Source organism: Crocodylus siamensis, chromosome 10 (genome assembly GCF_052110815.1).
Source record: "Crocodylus siamensis isolate JL-2025a chromosome 10, ASM5211081v1, whole genome shotgun sequence".
NCBI classification, from domain to species: domain Eukaryota; kingdom Metazoa; phylum Chordata; order Crocodylia; family Crocodylidae; genus Crocodylus; species Crocodylus siamensis.
In genome coordinates, this window is record NC_143404.1 from 20932029 (window position 1) to 20956825 (window position 24797).

At 44.2% G+C, this 24797-nt stretch overlaps 1 protein-coding gene across 2 annotated transcripts in view; it reads right to left on the reverse strand.

Annotated features, from left to right (window-relative positions):
- The window catches only part of ATP10B (ATPase phospholipid transporting 10B (putative)), a 237458-nt gene that overhangs the window by 41550 nt on the left and 171111 nt on the right, over positions 1-24797 (reverse strand). For both annotated transcript variants that reach the window (XM_090064914.1, XM_090064915.1), the window contains 4 exons: positions 20690-20894; positions 15332-15417; positions 11325-11431; positions 2939-3070 (listed from right to left, as the gene is read on the reverse strand). In XM_090064914.1, the coding sequence (XP_089921040.1) occupies positions 2939-3070; positions 11325-11431; positions 15332-15417; positions 20690-20894 (530 nt within the window). The remainder of the gene's footprint in view (positions 1-2938; positions 3071-11324; positions 11432-15331; positions 15418-20689; positions 20895-24797) is intronic.

Genomic DNA, 24797 nt, shown 5'->3' on the forward strand with positions numbered 1-24797 from the left:
GGGTTGGAAGGGACCTCAGTAGGTCATCTAGTTCAACCCCCTGCTCAAAGCTGGACCAGCTTCAAATATATCATCTCAGGCAAGACTGTGTCTAGCGGAGTCTTAAAAACCTCCAAAGACGGAAATTCTACAACCTCTCCGGGTAACCTGTTCCAGTGCTTTATACTCTACTAGTAGGAAAGTGTTTCCTAATGTCTAACCAAAACTTCCCTTGCTGCATCTTGAGACCGCTGTTCTTTATTCTGTCACCTGTCACCACCGAGAACAGTCCAGCTTCATCTTCTTTGTAATCACCGTTCAAGAAATTGAAAACTCCTATTAAATCCCTTTTCAGTCTTCTCTTCTCCAGACTAAATAAGCCCAGTACCCTCAGCCTCTCCTTAAGTCATATGTCCTAGGCCTCTAATAATTTTTATTGCTTAACGCAGGACTCTTTCTAATTTATCTACATTCTTTCTGTAGTAGGGGCCAGGCAATAGTTCCTAGCAATGCTGAAAACATACTTTAAACTTGATCAGTATGTTACAGAAATGTACTACTATATCCTACATTAACAATAATTATGAACTTGAAGAGTGTGTGTTTTTAGTTGATCACTGTCTGCAGGAGTCTCCCCAGAGCAATTTTCCTCACCCATTTTAGTTCTCTCAGCTTTCTGTCTCTGGATGATCACATTGGTTTATACAGTTTCAAAACATCATCTAGGACAGGCGTTGTCAACCAGGGGTATGTACCCCTGGGGGTACTTGGGAAGGCCCCAGGAGGTACGCATCAGCAGTGCGGAGAAGTGGGGGCACTTCCAGTATTGCTGGCGGCACTTCTGGCTTTCCTGCCAGCACTTCTGGTTAAACTGCTGGTGCTTCTGGTTTTGCCCCCGGTGCTTTTCGTTTTGCTGCCGGGACTTCTGGTTTTGTCCCCCTGCTTGTCGATCAGCCGCGGGGGACTCCGCCCCCTGCACTCGGCTGCCAGGGGACCCCCTGCTTCTTGCCCGGCTGCCAGGGATACACCAACCAAAAAAGGTTGAAAACCCCTGATCTAGGCTGATATTTCCTTTCTTCAACACTGGCCTCATAACTTTAACATGGAGTCCATCCTCTTTTTTCTTAAACCTTCCTCGCTTCCTTTTCTCTGCCTTACTGTTGACACCACAGACCTGTATTCTGAGAGTTTAAATTTCTTCCTTTCCCTTGCTTCATATAACCGGGCCATATCCTCAAACTGATGCTGCTTCTTCCTCAGCATTTCCAAAATCCATCCATTTTTTTCTAGCAGATCAGCCATATTTCTTGCGCAGCATTCAAATACATCAAACCAGGATTACTGCAACATCTTTCTTTCCTGTCTCCTAGATACATTGCCCAAAAATGCCTTTGGCTCCAAAATGAATTTCTATATGGAGCCAGTATATGAAGATACAGAAGAGGCAAGTACTGGAAATGCAGTCTTTCCTCATGGTGCCTATGTCTTCAGACATATTTCAATAGGTGAAACCTTTACTGGTTCACTCCTTCTTATTAGTCAATTTTGACCTCTGTCTACACCCCTGATTAAAAAGTATTATTCAAACGAACTGTGGTTTTAATAATACAACCAATACATCTCTCTAAGGTGTACATCTTTCCAAGATGGGAACAAAGATGCTTAAGAATTATTTCATGCTCGCCACAAGAACACCTGTTAGGCAGCAATAGCTTTTGGCTGCTATAGACTTTTATTCTATCTGAACAAGGGCTATTGTTCCATCTCACGTATCACTTCTGCCTCCTGGTTTTGCATTATCTACAAATAAAATACTGATCATGAATTCAGCAACAGTATTTTTATTACAGGAGTTCTGCAAGTTTATCATTCAAAGTACAAACTATTTTATGGTCTGAAAGACATTTTGAAAGGATGAAAGCTAACAGACTTGTTACTTTTTTACATGTTTCACTCAGAAAGAGTGTTTTATGTTTTGTCTTCCTTTTTGTTAAATATGACCAAATAAAATAGTCTTTAAATGTTGATTTCTTTTTGCATCTGGGACCTCATATTAAGCTTTGTATCAAAGGATTTTACTACTCAGAAGAGTCCTTTCACATCAGTGTGACAAAAGACAAGTGTCTAGATCTGTATGACAGTGGTCTAGGAACAATGAAAATAAAGTCTCTGTCTCTCACGAAGAACTTGATTGTCAAATTGAAATCCCATTTATGAGCCACTGCAACACGAAGCAAAAAAATTAAGAAGTGATTGCATCGGTTTTATTGCTCAACTGAAGTAGATTCCTCTTTTCTGATCCTCATTTACTTCTAAAAGTATTAATCTGATGGCTTTCTGGTCTATCACATAACAATACTCCAGGCCAACCTCTAGAAAACTTCCCAGGTGCTGTGCAATACAACTCTGCATGCATGAAATCCCACCTCAGCAGCAGCACATGGGAATGTTGGCTCTGATCAAGTTTAGTGAAAATGCTTAGAGGCCACAAAAGAAGCACCGCCTTTCTAGTCACTAAAGCAGTGGCTCCTGGAAAACTCTTGAGACTTAAACTTTCTTCATCAACATTTCAAGAACCTGGGCTGATTGATACAGTATAGACAATCAAAACTGGAAGGAAGCCTGTCATGCAATGTGTTGCAAAGTAATGAAGGTAACAGCTTCTGTGATTAGTAATCTAGCAAGTCATACTGGAATCAATGATGAATCTGACCCGAAAAATTTCTACTCAAAGCAGAATTTCCCTTACACCTGGATTATGCAGGTTTGATACTTTAATTTTAATTTGTCTGTAATTCACCACTGAAGTTTGAATGAAGAAAGTTGAGGTTTGCCAGAGTAAAGGCTGTTCAGACCAACTTTGACATCACTTACATCCTTCATAAAAACAACCCTTAAATCACCCCAAAGTATAACAGCCCATCAAATAGAAGCTGAGATTTACATTGCTATTGCATACCAAGTGCTCCAATCAGACACATAATGAACAGGAGCCCCACACAGAAGAAAATATCCATGTTCATCCGTCGCTCTATCTTGCTGCGTTTGTAACGAGGGCCACTGTTATTTAGCATGGCCTTCGTTTCATGACCTTCAAAACACAAATAGAAACAGTTTAATTTAATTAGTTTAACCCCCCCCCCACTGCTTCTAACCTTGACAGAAAGAAGAACCACGTCTAATAGTCATATGCTGGTGCCTCCACAATCTTCACTTGACTCCAAGAATGCCCTAGTGCAGCAACTCTCAGTCTTTTGGCCCTGCAGGTCAGAGTAGTGATACAGAGCTGGTCCATGGGCTAGACTGGAACCTGCACCACCCCAGCATCAGGCTCCAGGGCTCTGTGCCACATCTGCCTGACTCTGAACACCAGGATCAGGCTCCAGGGCCCTGTGACACTGGGATTGGACCCCTGCCCCACCCTACATGCCACAGTTAACAGCCCCATGGGCTGGATTACACAGTATTGAGGTCTGGGGCTGGCCCATGGGCCATGGGCCTGGGCCTGGGGTTGAGTACCCCTGCCCTAGTGGAAGGTTTCAGTAGTAAGTGGTGCAACAGCTGGAGGGGCATGGCAGAAAGATAAATGCTTTTCTGTTTTCTATACTTGCTATTACTTGTTGGGAAGGAACAGGTTATAATACCACAGGCATAGAAGACACATTATAGCAGGACACTTGTAAACCACTGCTGTGGGTCTGTAGCCTATTACATAGCATCCCAACTGCTGTTTCAAAAATTAAACTTAAGTTGAAACATTTGTGCATTGCTTACATGAGGTTACACCATGATCAAAGTTCTGCCTATGCCTAGAAACCTACTAGGTTAGCAGAGTTAAGGCACATCTGTAGTTAACAGCACACAATTAAACAATGTGGATAGGTTCACATCCTACTTTAAATTGCAAATCATAATGTAGCCTTAACTTTGAATATAGTTATGTTTCCATTTATTTATAGCTATAGCTATACACATAGGCTTCTATGAACACAGACACACACATGTACACAGATAGGGTACGCTTAAATGCAAATGCAAAATACAGATTCTAAGTGCTTGTTTGCATCAGGCTGACCCCCACAGTGCCACAAATAGTGTATGCTTTACCCACACACAGCCACTTTGAGGGGACCCACTCTTTGATGCAATGTAGCTACAGCAGAGCAGCTCTTAGTATGTATGCAGTGGTAATTTTAGGCAGTCCTTTTCAGGTGTGCTTATTTACATGTTCTCAATGCTTCTTTATGGAGGGTATATTACTTCATTCATGGCATTTCGTTGGTACTGAATGAGAGTGGCAAGTATGCTTCATTGGTGGCAACCCTGAGTCTGTTATGGAGGAAGTGAGACAAGACTGAAAAATTCCAAAAAAGAAGGTTCTTCCAGAATTTCCAAAATACATCTTTTTGGTGGAGGAAAGCATTTAATTAGAGTAAAGTGTTTCAGGTACTAGAAACTGAGTCTGAAAGGATCACAAAAAACCTGTTACATTACCAATTTTAGCTGTCCTCTACATCTTACTCCTGCAAAGAGAGCTGAGTCAGCAGGCTAAGGAGGTTTGCACTGGTGTTTGAAACTGTGGTGAAAGATGTATGCACTTTCTTCATACTGCTATATAGTTGAGATGAAATGGGTGTAAAGTAAGAAATCTATATTTTTATAGAATATTAATCACTTGATTAGGTGGTCCTAGTGATTTCTAAAACTACTTCTTAATAGATCTCAGCAGTTAAATTGGCTTAATTGGAAGTTGCTACCCACATTTTCTGCTTTAACATAAAGAAAATGCAGAGTGTCAGATCCTGCAATGAAAGATCTGAATGTCACTTAGCTCTTACAGTGTGAATGTACAGTACCAGCAAAACAGTAGGACAGAAAAAATAGGCTTATTAAATTAGAATCAAATTACTACATTTGTAATGGAAATAAGGGACTGGTATTAAAAGCCTACCAATAGAGCCCACTTTTTCTATTCTAATCATTTTCTTATATTCTACCCTTCATTGTGATATCTGAATAACTTCCTGCAGGGCATTAAACAATATCATGTATGTTTATTTCTTCATTCATCTTCCCTGGGGATAAAGGCTAAGTGCAGATGTTTGGGGAGGTTAATGGGATGTTAGAACGTATTCATAATGGCCATCCATTTAAGTCAAGTCAGGATGGACAGGACTAGCAGGCAAGGACTGGGGGAATCAGTGGGGGGAAAATCAGGGGTCTATGGGGGGAACAGGGGGCAAATGGGATCTGCAGGAGTGATTGGGGGGATTTGGGGGCAGGCTCGATCTGTGGGGGATTGTTGGGATTCAGGAGTGTCTGATGGGTTTAGAGGGCTCACAGGGTTGAGAGGGAGGTTTGTAGGGGGACCAGGGGATATTTTTAGTGCCCCCCCAACCCTCCCAGTGACCAGACTCCCTCATCCCTCCTGCCCTTGCCCTGACTGATACTTACTTCCTTAGTTCTGGCAGTGACAAACATTAATAAATCTAGCAACACCCAGAGTGGCTTGTGGGATGTGGGGTTGGGGAGGGCTGGTTGGTTCACCGGGGGGCAAGGGGAGCTTTAGTTTAGCATAATGTTTTATTTGGGGTCAAAAACAACATTTTAAGCTAAACATTTTTTTGTTTTTTTAATCAAGAATAAATTCAAAATTATCCATTCACACAGGTTGAATGCACACATCACCTTGTGACAGACTAAAACAATAAGCTAGAGACAAAGTAAAACTAGCTAAAGTAAATTCCACTACTCTTTGGCTCTTCCATGTATGCCGTTTAGCTCAATATGCCATCTATGTCTTGGGTATGGCAAGCAGGTATTGATTTCTCCCACTTTCTAGCCATTGGACAGAGGAGGAATCCATCCTCCATTCTTCTTAGCCACTCTGTTCTTCCTTCCACTATCTTCTCAGTTGTAGGGGCACTCAACTCAGGTTGCATCTCACCATTATTATCAGAATAGCACATCTCATGGTCTAGTCCTTTGGTCCAGTGGGCCAGACTGGTAGTGCCTGGTCTTTCCTCAGGCAGGATCAAGCTGGTGCTCCCAATCTAGTGCTTAGTGGGTACTATTCAGTAGAGCTGTGAGAAGCTTCAGTCACTGATTCGATTCAGCGAAGGTTTGGCCCCATTCGGTGGCCAAATCTTTGAATCCGAATCAAATCAGGAGACCCTTTAGTCTCTGTGAATCAAATCGGAACCCTCTGAATTGCTTCGGAGAGATTCGATGATCTGGATATTGTATCATAGTCCTTAGGGTCGGAAGAGACCTAAACAGACCATCAGGTCTGACCCCCAAATAGACACAGCTTTAAATGGGTCTGAGTGGGCACCTGGGGTCCTCCCACAGCTGATTACCAAGCCAGGGGAGGTCCAGGGAGTGGGAGGCAGGTCCCCTGTGAGCTCAGTGGTGGACCCGGAAATGGACTAGAAATACATCTGGTCCACTTCCAGGTCCACCGCTGAGCAAGCGGGAGCCCTTCCCATGCTCCTGGTACCTTGAGATATGTAGAAAAAAACATCTGAAGCTGTGTCTATGGCCAACTCACTGATTCTCTCTATCAGCATCCAATCTTTAGATTTGGATTTGACCAAATCTAATCGGGACAGTGATCTGAATCCACAAATTGAATCACTGTCCCCTGAATCAGGCCGAATCTGAATCGAATATGGCCTGCTTTGCACATCCCTACTATCTAGCCATGTGGAGGCGGGCAGGGGCAGGCTAGCCCCAACATAGTCCACTTGGGAAAGGAGTTTCACCTGGCCCTACAGAAAGGGAAAGGGCGTGGCCAGGCTCCAACCCAGCCCCAAAGGGAGGGTAGGGAATGTGCCTCAACTCTGATCCAGAAGCCAGGGTAGGAGGTGGCTCCCACAGGGGAAGGGGTTACAGCCTGGCCTAGCACCAACTGGGCATGTGGGGCTTGGGAATTTGGCAGATGGGAGGGTGGCTGCATTAACATGGAATGCCGGGGAAACTAACAGGAGAAACTGGAAGTCCACACACAGTCACCAAACTAGGATGTGAGTGGAATAACAGAGACTTGGTGGAACAGCTCACATGACTGGTGCATTGTCATGGATGAGTATAAACTGTTCAGGAAGGACAGGGAGGGGAGAAGAGGAGGAGGAGTTGCACTTCATGTAAAGGAGTTGTATGATTGCTCATGGTCCAGTATGAAATTGGAGATAGGCTTGTTGGAAGTCTTCGGGTTAGGCTCAGAGGGCTGATCAACAAGGGCGATGATGCAGTAGGTGTCTGCTATAGACCACCAGACGAGGTAGATGAGGCTTCCTTTAAACAGCTAACTGAAGTTTCCTAATCACAGGCCCTGATTATCATGGGAGACTTCAATCCAGTGGCATACCAATGGAGGGGGTGGGGGTGGAGGCCATGCCCCTGGGCACTGGCCTTAGTGGAGGGGGTGCTGGCTGGGCCCTCTAGAGGATATTCGGTCCCATGCTGGCACTTCTGGTTTTGCTGCCAGCACTTCTGGTTCTATCACCAATGTTTCTGGGCTTGGCTATTGGCCACTGGGGAGCCCTCCCCCACTCAGTGGTCAGCCACAGATGGGTGGGGGGGGAAAGGTGCGCAATTGCAAGTATTGGCCTCCGGGTGCCAGAGACCCGTGGTATGCCACTTCTTCAATCACCCTGGTATCTGCTGTGAGGGCAATACAGGAGTGCACAGGCAATCCAGGAAATTTTTGGAGAGTGCTGAAGAGGCCAACCAGGGGCCATGATTTTCCTGACCTACCTCATCTCAGTCCCTGGAAAAATCATGGAACAGTTCCTCAAGGAATTCATTTCTAAGCACGTGGAGAAGAAGGTGATGATTAGAAACAGTCAGCGTGGATTCGCCAAGGACAAATCATACCTGACCAACATGATTGCCTTCTATGATGAGATAACTGGCTTTATGGATGTGGGAAGAGCAGTGGACATTAGGGGTGTGTGAAATGGGCTGTATTCAATTTAGATTCAGCTTGAATCAGGGACAGTGATTTGATCAGTTGATTTGGATCATTGTCGTTCAGTCAGCCAAATCTGAACATATGATGCTGATTCGGAGAATCAGCGATTCAGCCATAGACACAGCTTAAATTTTTTTTCTACATATCTTGAGGTACCAGGTGCAGCTGATGAATGCTGTCATGGTGGGGCAGATGGCACGTCCTACAGAAGCCTGGGCACCCCCCCATGTACTTGGTGGTGAACCCAGAAGTGGACTGAAAGTACTTCTCGTACACTTCTGGGTCTGCTGGGGAGTGTGCTGAGGGCCCCCCCCAGACCAATGAGGCACCAGTTGCCGAACCGGGGGAAGGGGCAATGGAGGGGGGCCCCAGCGCGCTCCCCGGTGGACCTGGAAGTGGACCGAAAGTGCTTCTGGTCCACTTCTGGGTCTGCTGCTGAGTGTGCTGGGGAGCCCTTTGTGCTCCTGTGGGATGCTTTATCCACCCCAGCAGCTCAGCATTCATGAGCCACCTGGTACCTTGAGGTATGTAGAAAAAACATTTAAAGCTGTGTCTATGTCTGAATTGCCAAATCTTTCCAAATCTGCCTGAATCACTTTGGAGGGTTCTGATTCAATTCAGAGAGATTCAAGGGTCTCCCAATTCAATTTGGATTTGGAGATTTGGCCATCAAATTGGGCTGAATCTCTGGTGAATTGAATCAGGGATTGAAGCTTGGCACAGCCCTAGTGGACAAGATATATCTTGACTATAGCAAGGCTTCTAATATGGTCTCCCACAACATTCATGCAAGCAAGCTAAGGAAGTATGGATTAGATGAATGGTCTAAAAGGTAGACAGAAAATTGGCTGGATCATTGGGCTCAGGGGATAGTTGTCAATGTTTTGACGTCTAGTTGGCAGCCAGTATCAAGCGGAGTGCCCCAGGGACTGGCCCTGGGGCTGGTTTTATTCAATATCTTCATCAATGACCTGGAAGATGGGATTGAGTGTACTCTCTGGAAGTTTGTGGATGACACCAAGCTGGGGGGAAGTAGTATGTATACTGGAGGATAGAGCGAAGATTCAGAGAGACCTCAACAAATCGGAGATTGGACTAAAAGAAATCTCATGAGGTTCAACAGGGAGAAATGTAAAGTCCTGCACTTAGGATGGAACAACCCCATGCTCCTGTACAGGCTGGGAACCGAGTGGTTAAGCAGCAACTCAGCAGAAAGGGACCCAGGGGTTACAGTGGACAATAAGCTGGATATGAGCCAGCAGTGTGCCCTTGTTTCCAAGAAGACTAACGGCATACTGGGCTGCATTAATAGGAGCACTGCTAGCAAATCAAGGGAAGTGATTGCTCTCTATTTGGTACTGGCAAGGACATATCTGGAGTACTGTGTCCAGTTTGAACCCCCCACTACAGGAAGGATGCAGACAAATTGAAGAGAATCCAGCAGAGGGCAACAAAAATGGTTAGGGGGCTGGGGCACACGACTTATAAGAAGAGGCTGAGGGAACTGGGCTCATTTTGTTTGGAGAAGAAAAGACTGACAGGATTTAATAGCAGTCTTCAGCTACCTGAATGGTCATTACAAAGAGGATGCGGCTAGACTGTTTTCAGTCATGGGGGATGACAGAACAAGGAGCAATGGTCTCGAGTTGCAGCAAGATAATTTAGGTTGGATATTAGGAAAAAACTCTCTCACTAAGAGGGTAGTAAAGCATTGGAACAAGTTACCCATAGACATTGGGGAATCTCCATCCTTGGAGGTTTATAAAACTCTGCTAGACAAGTCTTGGCTGGGATGATAGTTGGGGATGGTCCTGTTTTGAGCAGGAGGTTGGACTAGATGAGCTCCTGTATGAGTCTATGGTTCTAATCTGCCAAATCCCTGACCCCTGGGGAGCCATGCAAGCCAGATGTGATGGCTCTTCAGGCTGCATTTGACCCATAAGCTGGCGGCTGAGCACCCCTGGTCTAGCCCAAAGCTTCTGCAAAAAGACCTGCATGCACTTTACTCGTAGCACAACTGCCTCACGTTTAGTCACGTACACAGACATGAAAAGTGCAGCCACATGTGTCATGCAGGCTAAGCAATCACACTAAAAGACTGCTCCACAAGGCAGAAGCCTCTATTAAAAAGAAAGTTTAAGGGGTAATAGACTTATACAAATGGAAAATGTGCTAGTATATAATGTGACTGCTAAGGGTGGCTCAGAAAAGGTTATGGATCATGATTGAAAGCTAAAGTATAATCAATGTCAATGAGTCCCAGAAATGAAACAAGTGCTGGCTCAGGTGAATCTGATTTTAGAAGAAAAAGGGAATCAACTTTTACACTGACATTAACAATTAGACCGCAGCTGAAAAATCATATTGAAGACATGCTTGGGTCAAAGTCACTGAGATTCAAGAATCAACTTGAGACTGTAACCTTCATGATTAGTGGAGTAAGCAGTGAAGAGACCAGTGATGAGAAGAAATGTAAAGTCTGTACAAGTGGCCAGAGGACCATACTGAGAACTGACTGGGCTAAACATGAAAAATTGGACTCCGGTTCCTTAAAGAAGAACTTCAGTGGGAATGGCTCCCTGATATTTTTTTTAAGTGATTTCTAGGAGGGAAGTCATGGAGTTTGGTAATCTGTGCTAGAAAAGAACACAGTCCACCAACACAAAGAGAGCGAGCCAGAAATATAAATGAATAACTCAGGAGGTGAATGGTATCTCAAAAGGTCAGTAAGTCTGTGGGGGAAGCAGATACTCTTCCTCTAGAGCTCAATTCTGATGCACCACCTTTTAGCTCAGAAAGAGCAGGCCTAACAGCATCTATGCACCTTACGGTTTCTGCTACAAATCTGGGTACCAATGTCTTCACAGTTAGTATACATATTTGTATAAATAAAAGTTATTTCTCTATGTGGCCCTGCTTACTCGCCATTCTGAATTCAGACATGGGATATGGATTTTTGGTTCTTAGCAAGCTTTTGGGCGCAATTACCCTTCTACAGGCATAGGGAGTCTCTGCTGTTGTGAGACTCTAAGGAGTGAGAGAAGCTAAGGAATGAGATGGGATATGGAACACACCATTTTATCTTTTCTTCACTCTGTTTGGCAATTTGAGTAACTGCTGCAGGACATCAAAATTCAGCTAATACGTGGAATCATCTGACTACTTACTACTAGGCACCAGGGACTGAGTTGAATGATACAGCAGCTTTAGAAATAAATGGCCGGTACCTTCATTTTAGCAAGCTACATTTTGCCTGTGGACTACTACTTCTTAAAGCAAAATGCAAAATTACAGCTCGGTGTTAGACTATACATATTCACTTGAAGTTATCCAAAGAGAAACTTAGCTAGATGAAAAGTATTTTTTTTACCTGCATAGATAACAATTCCTATTGCAACCTCAGTGTTTCTGATTGTACATCCACGAAGCAAAAGGTTTTCGCTGCTAAAACCAACCTTTTTGCCATCAGGCTGCTCCCTGCAAGGAAGGAAAATAAATGATGCAATATCTCTTTTTTGTTCTCACACAGATCTAATGTGTAATTATTTGGTCTTGGGATGGAATTCCAGAGTTGTAAGGACTGAAAAAAATATTTCACTTTATTTGGCCCCGATCCAAACCCCGCATAAGGGGATGTGTCCAGAAGTCTGGGCACCTATTTAAACCAACTAGTATGGAGATATCGTCAAGATTGAAACCTTAGTCATTCATAGGACACCTTTTTTGATTGTGTTCTTTGCCTGATAGATTTATTTTAGCATCTGTGAAGATAAGACAGTTATACAATTTAAACCAGGATTCAGATGGATTTATTGAGGAACGCTCACAGGTGTTCTCCTTTAGATTAGGTTAACAGACTCAGCGTTAGCATTTAAGGACAATATTCACAGTTCTCATCTCAGGGAAGATCCACATGCAAGGCAAGAGTTTCACTATCACTAGACCCAGCATTATTTCCCTTCCCAGACTTACAACTTAGGATCCCTTCTCATAGGACAGACCTGATTGCTAGTAAAGCCTTGATTTTTTTTTCAGCAAGCAAATCATTAGGGAGCTGCTCCATCAATTTATTACCTGGCCCCTGACACTGCAGGCATCAGTATCTTTGCAACTTTGATACACTCAAAATGAGGTTCCTTCCTGAGGTCATTCCCAAAGCCTGGACTTATGATGTGATGAGGTTGATTTTAACAGTGTGGCATGTATTGCAATCTTAAAAGTCAGGATCAAACGAGGTTTCCAAGTATTTGTGATTTTCATTTACTACTGTTGGATTTTAGCCTCAGTTGGCATGCCTAAACATACAATTAATGTCTCTGAATTTACTGTGTAGTAAATACAGGTGCATTAAACTGCTCCCAGGTATGCAGCTACATGTGCATCTGCATTGGGAGCAAATTGAGCCCGACAAGAGTGGCTTAGTCCAGGGCTGGTCTTACCCTGCTCTACCCCTCTGCAGCAGCCAGGGAGAGCTCCAGGCTTCAGAAACAGCTGCCTAGGTGCCAGCACCAGGCTGGAAGGGGCACAGGGGGGCGGCCTTGGACTGGAAGAGAGCTCCAAGGGTAGCCCTTAGCTGGCAGGCAGGACAGGAGGGCAACTTCAGGTTAGCAGGGCAGGGGGCATGGGGGGCAGTCTTCAGCTGGCAGGGGCCTTGGGAGGTCAGGCTGGGGCTCTGGGTGGCCGTTGGGCGGCATGTGTCTGCTGGCATGAGGCACGGTGCCTGGGAGTCAGGCTCTACCTGGCAGGGTTCTTGGGGGTTGAAACTGGAATCTGGGGGGGCTGTGTTAGATATTGGTGTAAGTTAAAACATTTTTGCTACTACATTGAAGTGGAAAAAAACCCCAAACCCAAAACAACATTGCTTCTTTGTTCAGGAGTCTAGATAAGGCCTTGGCGAGATTATAAAATATAAGCCTCCGTGTATCCCTCTGACCTGGATTCAATCCAGGAATTCAGTCCTTGTTTTCAAACGAGTCAAGCAGGAATGTCTAAGGTCACACGCACAATTTTTATAGAGTCAGTCCTTCAGAGTCCTTATAGTTTTATAGTGAGAACAAAAAGAATAACTATAAAGGGAAAGTGTAACCTGGCAGCATTGTATTATTATACCTCTTAAAACATTTAGTTTATATTGGATAACACCCCCCTTCTATTCAAACAAAAGGTGACGTTTGAATGTTAATGTAAAAGTGGCTCCATACAGGTTCTAAACTGATGCAACTGACAGTAAAACAAAAAGGAAGAACTCAGGTCTCATGCAACTCACCTTTGTATCCCCTGAATTTTATGGAAGTTGCTTTGTGCCACGTTACAGCAGACCTATGTTAGAGACCTCCTGCAATTTACATGGCAGGCAAATGGTCCTAAGAGGGCAAAACTGCAATCAGAGACTAATATAAATTCAAGATGTCTTGATGCATCCATCTTCCTGATCAGTCCTACACTGGGTTTATCTTTGGGCACATTTACATGTGCTCCAGCGTGTTTTCATTAGGACCCATTGGAGCAGATTCGATTAATCAGAAGGCTTCAGTGTACTGCAGTGTCTCATGTATTCAGTGTCCCAGGTTTCAAAATGGTGGCGGAGGAACTTTAATTAAAGCTCGTCCAACAAGCTTTAGTTAAAGCACCCCTGCCACCATTCTGAAACAAGGGATGCTGAATACATGAGATACTGTGGGCATTTTAGTTAGAGTGGCTCCTGAGAGCTGCTTTAATTAAAATGCCCCACTCCCCACCCCAGGGCATGGGTACAGGCACCTTTTGAGACCATATTAGACTACATTTATATGATCAGACAAGCACATTGACTACCTCACATATGAAAATCTCTCTGAATGCCATATATTTTAATAAATGGAGCAATGAGAATATTTTAATATTCCCTGGAGAGAACAGTTGTGTGCATCTCCCTTTCCTGTTCTACAAAAGGGAAGACTAAATTAGGGATAGTGAGCCTGATTCTTTTGAGAAGGAAGAATTCCTTAGGGTGACATTCTTTATTGGACCAACTCCATTGTTGAGAGAGTTAGGGCCTTGTTACACAGCAAACTTAAGGGGCTTCTAGAGCTCATAACCCCTGGATTGGCTGGACAGTAACACCTTTAAGTGGCTTAAAGCACGAGTTATTTGGCTTAAAGTTATGCCACTCCAGGGCAGTATCCTCCACTATCCCAGGATTCCATGGCCCCTCCTGAGTAAGCAGGGATGCTGGAGTGCAGTGGGGCCAGGCATGGTGCCTCAACCCAGGGGCAGCTGGGTGGAGTGAGTGCTGAAGCCCCAGAATGGTTGGTGGTCGTGGTGCCTCCTGCCAGCTCTTGGACCAGCTCGTTGCTCCTGCTGCTGGTGGCACAGGGGGACGAACTCTGAAGAAAAAAAGGATCATACCTCTCAAATCTCAGGTGGTGCCTGGCAAGCCAGTTGTGGTATGGGTCATGAACTCCAAAGAAAAAAAGGATCAGGCCTCTTGGATATCAGGCCCAATCCCTTTTTCACCAGAGCTTGTCCCTGTCTCACCGCCAGCCAGCTGGGCACTGCCTTAGCTCTGAAGGACCCGATCCTTTTTTCTCCAGAGCCCACCCCTCTCTCCTGCCCCATTCCAGGATGCCAGCTGGCCAAGAACTGCCTAAAAAACATTTTACGTAGGCTTCTAGTCAAGCCCCTTGTGGCAAGTCACAGCTGTGCAGGTGAAGGACAGTCAGAGATGGCTTTTCGCTTTAAGGTGTGACTGCTCCACTAAGCTGAACAACACTAATCAAATTAATATTTGGAAAGCTTACAGCATAATGTGTAACAAGGCCCCTAGATAAGCTCTCAAAAGCAAGACATTCTTCTTCATGTCTTCCTGATTCTTGCTTCACTTATTCTGGTTTACACTAGTAAATTTATACTTTTGCATTAGTATAACTGTTGACTTCTGTGGAATTACTGCAAGTGCAAAATCAAGCAAAATTAGTTCATTCATGATATCTTTCTTCCCTGTGGTCAGAAAAAAACAGAACCTTGCAGGAAAACACAACAGCACTTGAAGGTCTCTGAACTCTGGGAGGGATATTGTAAACTTAAATCCTACCCAACTGGTTCTTACAGTGTTGGGTTTGAGGCCAGTTTTAAAGGGTACTGGGCTTAAAGATATCTGAAAACTTCATGAAAACAACTCATGTCATATTGACATGTACTGAATCCAAGCCTGAAAATTAACCTTGATTTGGTCTCAGACCACAAACTCAAACTCCAGGTATGCTGGCCTGAGCCATCTCAGCTCAAGTATATGGTGAAACAGTTTCTGCAACATACTTAGGGTTTTTTTAATGATACTTTTAGGTTCAGAGGTGATCTAATGACAATGATAGAAAGCTCATTATAGCAAATACTTACACAAAACCTTTGAATTTATTGAGATCATTATTTGGCATCTCACAGACTATGGTATTTTGGAAAAATTCTGGATGAAACTCAGAGTTCTGCAAAAGAAAATACATTGCAGGGTTATTAGGGTGTCTAAAACCCCTTAAAAATATAAAATAAAAATGGCTAACTGCAGTCAAAGATTTCAAAATAACCAACACAGGCAAACCTTTACTTGGTAGGCCATATAATATTAAATGTAAAACAACTATCTTGGCAACCCCATTACACTGCTAAAAAATAAAGAGCCCTGGGAAACAGTGGGGAACAAGTTCCCTGCCTACACTGTACAGAGATGTCTAGTTTTTATTTCTTAGTCCTCTATACAGTAAAAATGTTGTCCTTGGATTTCTACAGTACTCCCATTGAATAGTGCATACATCAAAAAGGTACAAGTTGGCCTTAAGTTAGTTTGTAGGCTCTCAGAATTTGTTTTGATTTTCAATGAAACCTTAGAGTTAGAGTGATGTTTAAGTTTTATAGTATGGGGCTTGGCATCAATGTCCCTGGGTTCCATTCCGAGCTCTTCTAGTGCCTTGCTATGTGACTTTGAGGTAGCTACTTAATATCACTTGAATAATTTAACTACCTACAAAGCAGTGAGGGCCATACTTACTACCCTCACATAAAATAAGGATAATACATGTTCATAAAAAATGTTGAGATACTTGGTTGAAAGTCCATTGGGACATTCTGCTTCTTCCTTCGGAATATCCCATTACTATCTTCCTGGGGCAACGCACTGTCTTAATAAGGTCAGTTCATCTTTACACTTGATAGGCTTATACATTTTTAACATTGGTGCCTTTGTCCTTTTGGGGCACCAGTCCTAATTCTGTTGATTTACCCTTTTAACAGATATCTAGCAGTGCATTTACAAGACTTATTTACAATTAGCTGCAAGAGATGCTAACTAGGAACAGCAGATATAAGTACAACCTCAGAAAAATCAGAATTCTAGCATGATGGATTAATTCAATTATTGTTTGACTCATACATGTTTTATAGTTCATCCTCCTCTAAGTCCCCTTTACCTGAAATTAAAACATGGGAATTCAGAAAGCATTTAACTTAATCAAATCTGTAAAAATTATATTTAGCTTCAATTTAAATGGAATGCAATCCTTTAGCCATGAAACATACTTTCATAAGGAGGTAATTTTCAGCAACATACCAATATGCCATGAGCCAGATGGGGAAAAATATGAACTCTCTTCTTCCGGCACAATAGTTTTTTCCTCTCATTTTCCATAACAGTCCTGGGTTACATTCCACAAGGGATATTATTATAGTTCCACATGGAACTAAGTTAATTCCCGGTAATGTGTTAATACGTAGTAGAATTAACTGAAGAAAATGTTGGGTTGGATACAACTATCAGCCCTCATTTAAAATAGTTGTAAGAAATAGTTAAGACCCTTTGGGCACATCTACAGAAGACCCTTAATGTGTGGTAGACTAATTCTACTGTGTATTAGCACGTCACAGCAAAAACCATGCTAATGCTCAGTAGAATCAGTCTACTGCATGTTAAGTGTCACAAACAGATTGTGCACCTTTGCTACTGTGCATTAGCGGTGAGTACTGTGCATTTATGTAGTACCTTATATTAGAGGTACTAAATTTAATGTGCAGTAGCAAAGGTGCATTCATGCACATGTAGATGTGACCTTTATGAAATAAAAACAGTCTCTAAACTGAACTTGGGCATATGTCATCATCCAAAACAAGAGCACTTCAAAAGTTAATCAGCAATTTGAATTATGCTGGTTGAAAGGGTTCACTGGTCATTGCTTATGGAGAAGTATATGTGTTACTTCTCACATGCACATTAAGAGCTCAAAAACAGATGTAGAGAGGAAGCAGAGAGACAAAGGCTGCTGAGAAGCACTGGTGGAATAACCCTGATGTAAAGCCAAAAGAAGGCTCTTCAGACTAACTGCTTTCTGAAAAAAGGCTTGGAGTTGAGCAAAGACAGTTTCTCATATTGTTTGATTCCTTATGTCCTCAAGGAAACAAGACTTTACACATTCCTTCTAAATAAAAACAATCAGATCAAAATACCTATCACTGATTTTTCCTCATTACTGGAACAAGATGCAATGGCCTGAATTTTTGATTACCCTTGGTGACTCTGCACTGCTGCCTGTGGCTTTGCACCCAGCCGCCCGCTATCTGCCCCCCGCCACTGCCAATGGCAGTGGCAGCTTTTTTGGAGCTGGGGTGCGTGGGATTGGGGTGGGGCGGGGCCCCACACTCTGCTTGGATTGGCTCTGGTTGCTGCTAATTCATCTGAAGTCTCCACTAAACTGAATGGGGAGGTGGGGGGAAGATGGATGAAACAGTTGCAACACCCACTGGGACTGCATAAAAAAAAGAAACTTCACTGGAAAGGAATTAAATTGATCAACTGTTGTGGCAGAAATAAACATTTGGAAATTTTTGCCCTAGTTGTTCCTATTTTTATACCTTAATTTAAATTCCCCTTTGCAATAACTAGAAAAAGATCTGTGTAATTCAGAGAATAGTTTATATGTTTTTAATATTTTGCTCCATTTCCAATGATAGTTTCACTGAAGCAAGATGTTTCACTTTGGATGTGGCTAATTAAACTTATTTTTTCTATTTGATAACCATAACCAGTATGCTCGAAAAGTTATTTAAGAGTACGAATACAGTGCTAACATTACTTCCTCATAATTTTGAGATTTATCAAAGGATGACTCCTAAGGAACATTCAATCAATTGCTCATGAAAAAGAAATTTGAATTATACAAAAAAGTCAACATTAATGTTTTAATCATATCACGGCCATCATTCAATCCGCTATCTAAAATAGAAAATTTTTAATCTTAGTTAACTTTTCATATTTAAATTTGTTCTAATTACCTACACAAGTATACACTGTACTTTCAAGTAAAGCCTTTTATGATTTAGTTTCAAATTAATATGCCCAAGAACTATTAACTAGTTAATCTATCTCAAGCTGTTGCATTGTCAGTTAAACACACAAGCCAGTCTTGCAGGTGGTTGATTGGGAATGAAGTGTGAGATGCACTGAACGTAAAAACAGAAACAAGTATTTATTTTGTTGCAGAAATTGGAATAGGAAAAGGTGTTATTAACTCTATTTCTTAACTAAACAGAAGGCAGTTCCTCTGCTGCCTACCTTCCATACTCTATGCACCATGATACAATCTGTAGGGGATGGAACTGCTTAAACGGGAAATTTGGTGCTGTGGTTTCAGGCACCCAAATGTATTGGAAGACAAATTCATTTGCTGAAAGGCACTACTGTCTTGGGAAGGCAAACGCTTAGTGTTCTTCGGTATTGCATGTCTCCAGTAGCCTCCCCTGCCACCACCCATCAAAAAATTGGTTGTCATAGTACTAGGCGCCTGGCAGAAGTTACACTTATGATGTGATTAACTAGTCAATCACATCTTAAACAGTAACCTGGCCACACATTCAGGCAATTAATGTCACCATAAAATGGGAAATAAGCCACAGAACTATTTCACAAAATACATGTAATAATTGTATGGATTGTTTCCATTATTTCTTAAATTGAACAGGTGACAGGGTCCTCACCATGCAGCCTGATGCCAGCTTAATGTTGGGGCTCTGGGACTAGCCCCTGTGTAGTCCCACAATCATGGAGCCAGGATCCCCTTGCACTGGCAAGTAATAATGGCATTATTGGGATCTGATTGTGCATCCTGGCATATGTGTATGGCAGAAGGTGCAATTGTAGGGATTAGAGATCAGATCCCATTATGCCATTAAGTACGCCAAAAGCCCAACTTATTATGCAGTGCATTCATGTCAATGGATGGCTTGTCTCTGCAGTAGGGCAGTGCAAAGCTTTGGTCCCTGATTTGATTTGGTGGAGATTTGGCCCATTCGATGGCCAAAACTCTGAATCCGAAGGAATCAGGAGACCCTTTAATTTCTCCAAATCGAATTGCAACCCTTCGAATCGATTTGGAGATATTCGGAAAGATTTGGTGATTCAGACATAGACGCAGCTTTAAATATTTTGTCTACATACCTCTAGGTAGCAGGTAGCTTGTGAATGCTGTGATGCTGGGGCACATGGAGTCCCCACAGGAGCACAGGGGGCCCCCAGCACACTCAGAAGTGGATCAGAAGCACTTCTGGTTCACTTCTGGGTCCACCGGGGAGTAGGCTGGGGGTCTCCTCACACTCTTGTGGGACCTCCATCCACCCCAGCATCACAGTATTCACAAGCCGGGCTGGTACCTCAAGGTATGTAGAAGAAGCTTTTAAAGCTGTGTCTATGTCCGAATTGCTGATTCTCCGAATCAGCACAGAATCTTCAGATTTGGGTTCAGCCAAATCAAATCAGGGAGAGTGATCCAAATCAATGAATCAAATCTCTGTCCCTGATTTGGGCCATATCTGAATCTGAATCTAATAGGCCTGCTTCAGGCAGCCCTACTCTGCAGCTATACCTCATACAGACATTCAGTTCTACTGAGAGAATTCTTGCTCTACTGAAAGAAACCACAGGCATACAAACATTGAAGCTTTTTCTCCCAGAACAAAAAAGGCTGTTCTGGGACAGCCATAACGTGACTACAACCAGATATAAATCGTTTCTGGGACAGCTTTTCCTGAGAGACTGAATGTCTGTACACTTTTCCACAGTTTAATGCTTCCTGGGGACCAAGAGGAGCCAAGGTGTGGAGGAAGGCGCCTGTGTCTTCTAGGGACTGTGAGGAGCAGCTGCTTGAGCCCCTCCCATAGACCAGGAGGGAAAAGGAGAGCAGCAGCTGCCAGCTGCTCGCCAACTGCTTTTTACTCTGGAGTCCATAGAGTGAGAAGTAGGCAGGGGTGTTGCTCTGCTGCTCCCTCTGCTCAGCTCTTGGGACCTCAGTAGACAGCAGTGCTGTGAGCGCCCTGCTTGCTTCTCACTCTGGGGTCCCCAGTGTGAGAAGTGGGTACAAGGCTTTGCTCTGCTGCACTAGTTCTGCTGTTCCAGTCCTCACTGGGAACAGGAAGACTGGAATAGATCATGCTTTCCCTAGACCAGAATCAGTCTGCTCTTGAGAAGGTGTGAGGAGCAGGGGAGAGAGGGCAGTTGCAGACAGAACATCTGTACTGCTCCCTCTCCTGGAATCATTTCTAGCAGTGGGAGTTTTCCACCACTAGAAATGAATGGTTGTACATGGCCTAGGTTGAAGAAGAGGTAATTAAGCCTCTCAGAACATTCTTATCGAACATGTCACACTAGCAACTAGTTGTCATGCAAATAGAGGTCGGCTGCAATTAATATCCTCTGGTTATATTTTCCAATATGCCTACCTGATGGAAGAATCCTGTCACCACCTGTCTTTGTTTTAGATTGGTTTCCCCGTCGAGGTTGGAAGTCTCTAAGTGACAGGTTCCATTCTGATCAGAGGAGTAGAGTAGCAGGATATCAGCTGGGATGGTCTCATTACACGGCAGCTGTACAAAGTCTCCCACTTGCACGTCTTTCCAGCACTTTTCAACATAGGCTTGTTCTTTCCTATTGGGTTAGAAAAGAGTGGCAGGTGAATGAGCACATTAGGGATAGAAGGCATTAGCTACTGGTTCTTCAAGAAAAAAAATGGGGCTGTTCCATACTTCAGATTGTTGGTTACTGTGCAGCCAGAGATCCCAATTCTTACATTTAGCACTGGAAAGGAAGTTGCATATCATTTATATAAAAATATTTGACTGAAGCAAAACACTACGGTGATAGTCATCTTAGACACTTGCACTGCCCCATGCAACACTCAGTTTACAGCTGGAAAATATTAAGATCTAAAGCCATAAAATGGAAAGCATCCGTACATTTCCTTTGAAGGTTGAAACCCTAGGGATGAACTGACTGGAACTTCTCTACTGAGAATGTGAAATATTCCACTAAAAGCACCCAGGGCATTTACACACATACCTTTTCATCCCGCAACATGTCGGAGATGTGGCAGGTTGGAGCAGAGTCGATCAATCGAATCTACTCTGCATGTGAGCTGATGCGCACTGTTCTGCGTTGCGTGCAGTTGTATGAATGGCTAAATGCATGTCAGTGCACAGAAAATGGTGGCAGTAAGCTTTTAAACTAAAGCACCTTTGAGGTCTTTTAGTTCAAAAATGCGCCAATGCCATTTTCTCAGCACTAACACACATTCTGCCATTTACGTAACTGCGTGCGCTGCTGCACTGGGTGCTTTTAAAAGTGCCTGGCACTGTGGTACAAGCATGTTTACAAATGGCCCCAGTGACCGGGGACCCAGTGAACACAGGCTGCAAACAGGGTAAGTAGTCTGCAGGCAGTTTGCTGGGGGCAAGAGGAGGAACGGGAAGAGAAGTCAGACACCAGATACGAGATCCTGCCCAGGGAAGGTAAGTGATCCAGAGCTACCTGTGCCTTTAGCTTACTGAGTGATGTTTGGTGGGCTGTGTGTGTTTGGGGGATGTGGGCTGAGAAGCTGGGAGTGTTGCTGACTGAGTGACTGCTGATTGCTGAGTGATTGCTGCCTGGGCCTGACAGAAGTCCTAATGAGGGGGCAGAGCCAGTCCAGGCCCAGCAGGTACGAAAGGAGATTCCCCTGGTGACCAGGGAGCCAGGGACCAGGAGCTGCATACAGGGTAAGCAGTCTGTAGGCAGTTGATAGGCCAGTTCGTGCCCCCCCACTTTTTGTTTTTGAGCGGCAAGCCTGGCTTGAGGAAGCAGGAAAAAAAGGGAAACCTTTGGGGCCAATGAGCAACAGGCCAGCTTTTAGATGAATTTGCTAAGGAAGATGGGCTTGGAAGAAGAGCAGTGAGAGAGAGAAGGCAGGCTAAGAGACCCAGGGAAATGGCTGGAGGATGTTGCAATTCCAGAGCCACTGCCACTGCCTCTGCCTGCACCTATAAGGTTTTTGTCCAGGCAGGACTGCTTGCTCACCGTCGAGGCTTCCACCTGGGTCCAGATTCGGTGCTGTGGAAACTGTGGCTTGTAGGAACAAGCACCCATGTCATAAGTTTTGCCTGTCAGCAGCTGGAGGTTCAGGGCCTGAGAACCCAGAAGCCCTGCACCTATCTCCTTGACAGCTGACAGGCTTTGTGGCATGAGCAGGGGCCACCACCCCTGCAGTTTTCAGCCCGCTGCGCCTTAACACACATAGGGTCATCTATGTCATGAGTTTTGCCTGTCAGCAGCTTGAGGTGCTGTTCCTCCCAAACCCCTATGCCAATCTTCTTGAAACTTGGCAGGCTTCATGCTCCAAGGAGAGGCTACCATCTCTGCAATTTTCATCTAAATCAGACAAAGAACAAAAAAGTTATAGATATTTCATTGATTCCCCATTATACCCTATGGCTGGATCTCCCAGGTGGCTCCGAAGCTTTAGAGCCACTTTGGCTGGATCGAAGCAGGAACCTGGTCTGGAGCTCCAGATCTGATCACTGGCATCCAAAGTGGCTGGATCCAAAGCTGAATTGAATAGCTGCCTACTTGCACAGGCCTACCAATGAGAGGCCATGCTCTTCTTGACCTGCTGCTTACAAACAGGGATGAATTGGTGGGGAATGTAGTATTGGATGGAAACTTGGGCAGCAGTGACCATGAGATAGGTAGAGTTCAGGATCCTGAGGAAAGAGAGGATGGAGAGAAGCAGAGTAACGACCTGGGACTTCAGAAAAGCAGACTTCGACTCACTCAGGGAAACCATGGGCAGGATTCCCTGGGAAGAGGAGGGGGAGAGGAGTCCAGGAGAGCTGCCTGTACTTTAAAGGAGCTTTACTGAGAGTGCAGGAACAAACCATCCGGATGTGCAGGAAGACTAGCAAGTATGGCAGAAGGTCAGTTTGGCATAGCAGGAAACTCTTCAACAAACTAAATCACAAGAAGGAAGCCTATAAGAAGTGAAAACTTGGACAAATAACTAGGAAAGAATATAAGAGCATTGCTCGGGCATGCAGAGATGAAGTCAGGAAGGCCAAAGCAGAACTGGAATTGCAGATGGCAAGGAATATGAGGGCTAACAAGAAGCTTTCTACAAGTATGTCAGTAGCGAGAGGACGATCAGGGAAAGTGTGGGTCCCTTACTGAATGGGGGAGGCAACTTTGTGACAGAGGATGCAGAAAAGGCTGAAGTGCTTAATGCCTTTTTTGCCTCAGTCTTCACAGGCAAGGCCAGGTCCTAGACTACTGCACCTGGCAGCACAGCTTGGGGAGGAGATGAGTAGCCAACAGTGGTAAAAGAACAGAGTAGGGACTATTTAGAAAAGCTAGACATGTGCAAGTCCATGGGGCTGGATGGGATGTGCCTGAGGATGCTGAGGGAGTTGGCTGATTGATTCCAGGGCCACTGGTCATTATCTTTGAAAACTCATGATGATCAGGAGAGGTCCCAGATGATTAGAAAAGGGCAAACATAGTGCCCATATTTAAGAAAGGAAAAAAAGGAGGATCCAGGGAACTACATACCAGTCAGCCTCACCTCAATCCCTGGAAAAACCATGGAGCAGTTCCTCAAGGAATCCATTTCTAAGCACTTGGAGGAAAACAACGTGATTAGGAACAGTCAGCATGGATTCACCAGGATCAAGTCATGCCTGACCAACCTGACTACCTTCTATGATGACTGGCTCTGTGGATGCGGTGTACGCTGCTTTTTAGCAAGGCTTTTGATACGGTCTCCCTCAACGTTCTCTCAGCCAAACTAAGGAAGTATGGGCTGGATAAATGGACTGTAAGGTGGATAGAAAATTGGCTGCAGCATCAGGCTCAGAGAGTAGTAATCAATGGCTCGATGTCTAGTTGGCAGCTGGTATCAAGTGGAGTGCCCCAGGGTCAGTCCAGGGGCTGGTTTTGTTCAATATCTTCATTAACAACTTGGAAGATGGCATAGTGTGTGCCCTCAGCAAGTTTGCAGATGACACCAAGCTGGGGGGAGTAGTAGATATGCTGGAGGGTAGGGTTGGGATTTAGTGTGACCTAGACAGATTGGAGGATTGGGACAAAAGGAATCTCATGAGTTTCAACAAGGACAAGTGCAAAGTCCTGCAGTTAGGATGGAAGAACCCCATGCACCGATACAGGCTGGGGGCTGACTGGCTTGGCAGCAGCTCTGCAGAAAAGGACCTGGGGGTTACAGTGGACAATAAGCTGAATATGAGCCAGCAGTGTGCCCTTGTTGCCAAGAAGACTAATGGTATACTGGGCTACATTGGTAGGAGTGTTGCTAGTAGGTCAAGGAAAGTGATTATTCCCCTCTATTTAGCACGGGTGAGGCCAGCACCTGGAGTACTGTGTTCAGTTTTGCCCTCCCACTACAGAAAGGATGTGGACAAATTGGAGAGAGTCCAGTGGAGGGCAACAGAAATGGTGAGGGGGCTGGGGACGTGACTTGTGAGGAGAGGCTGACGGAACTGGGCTTATTTGGTCTAGAGAAGAGAAGAA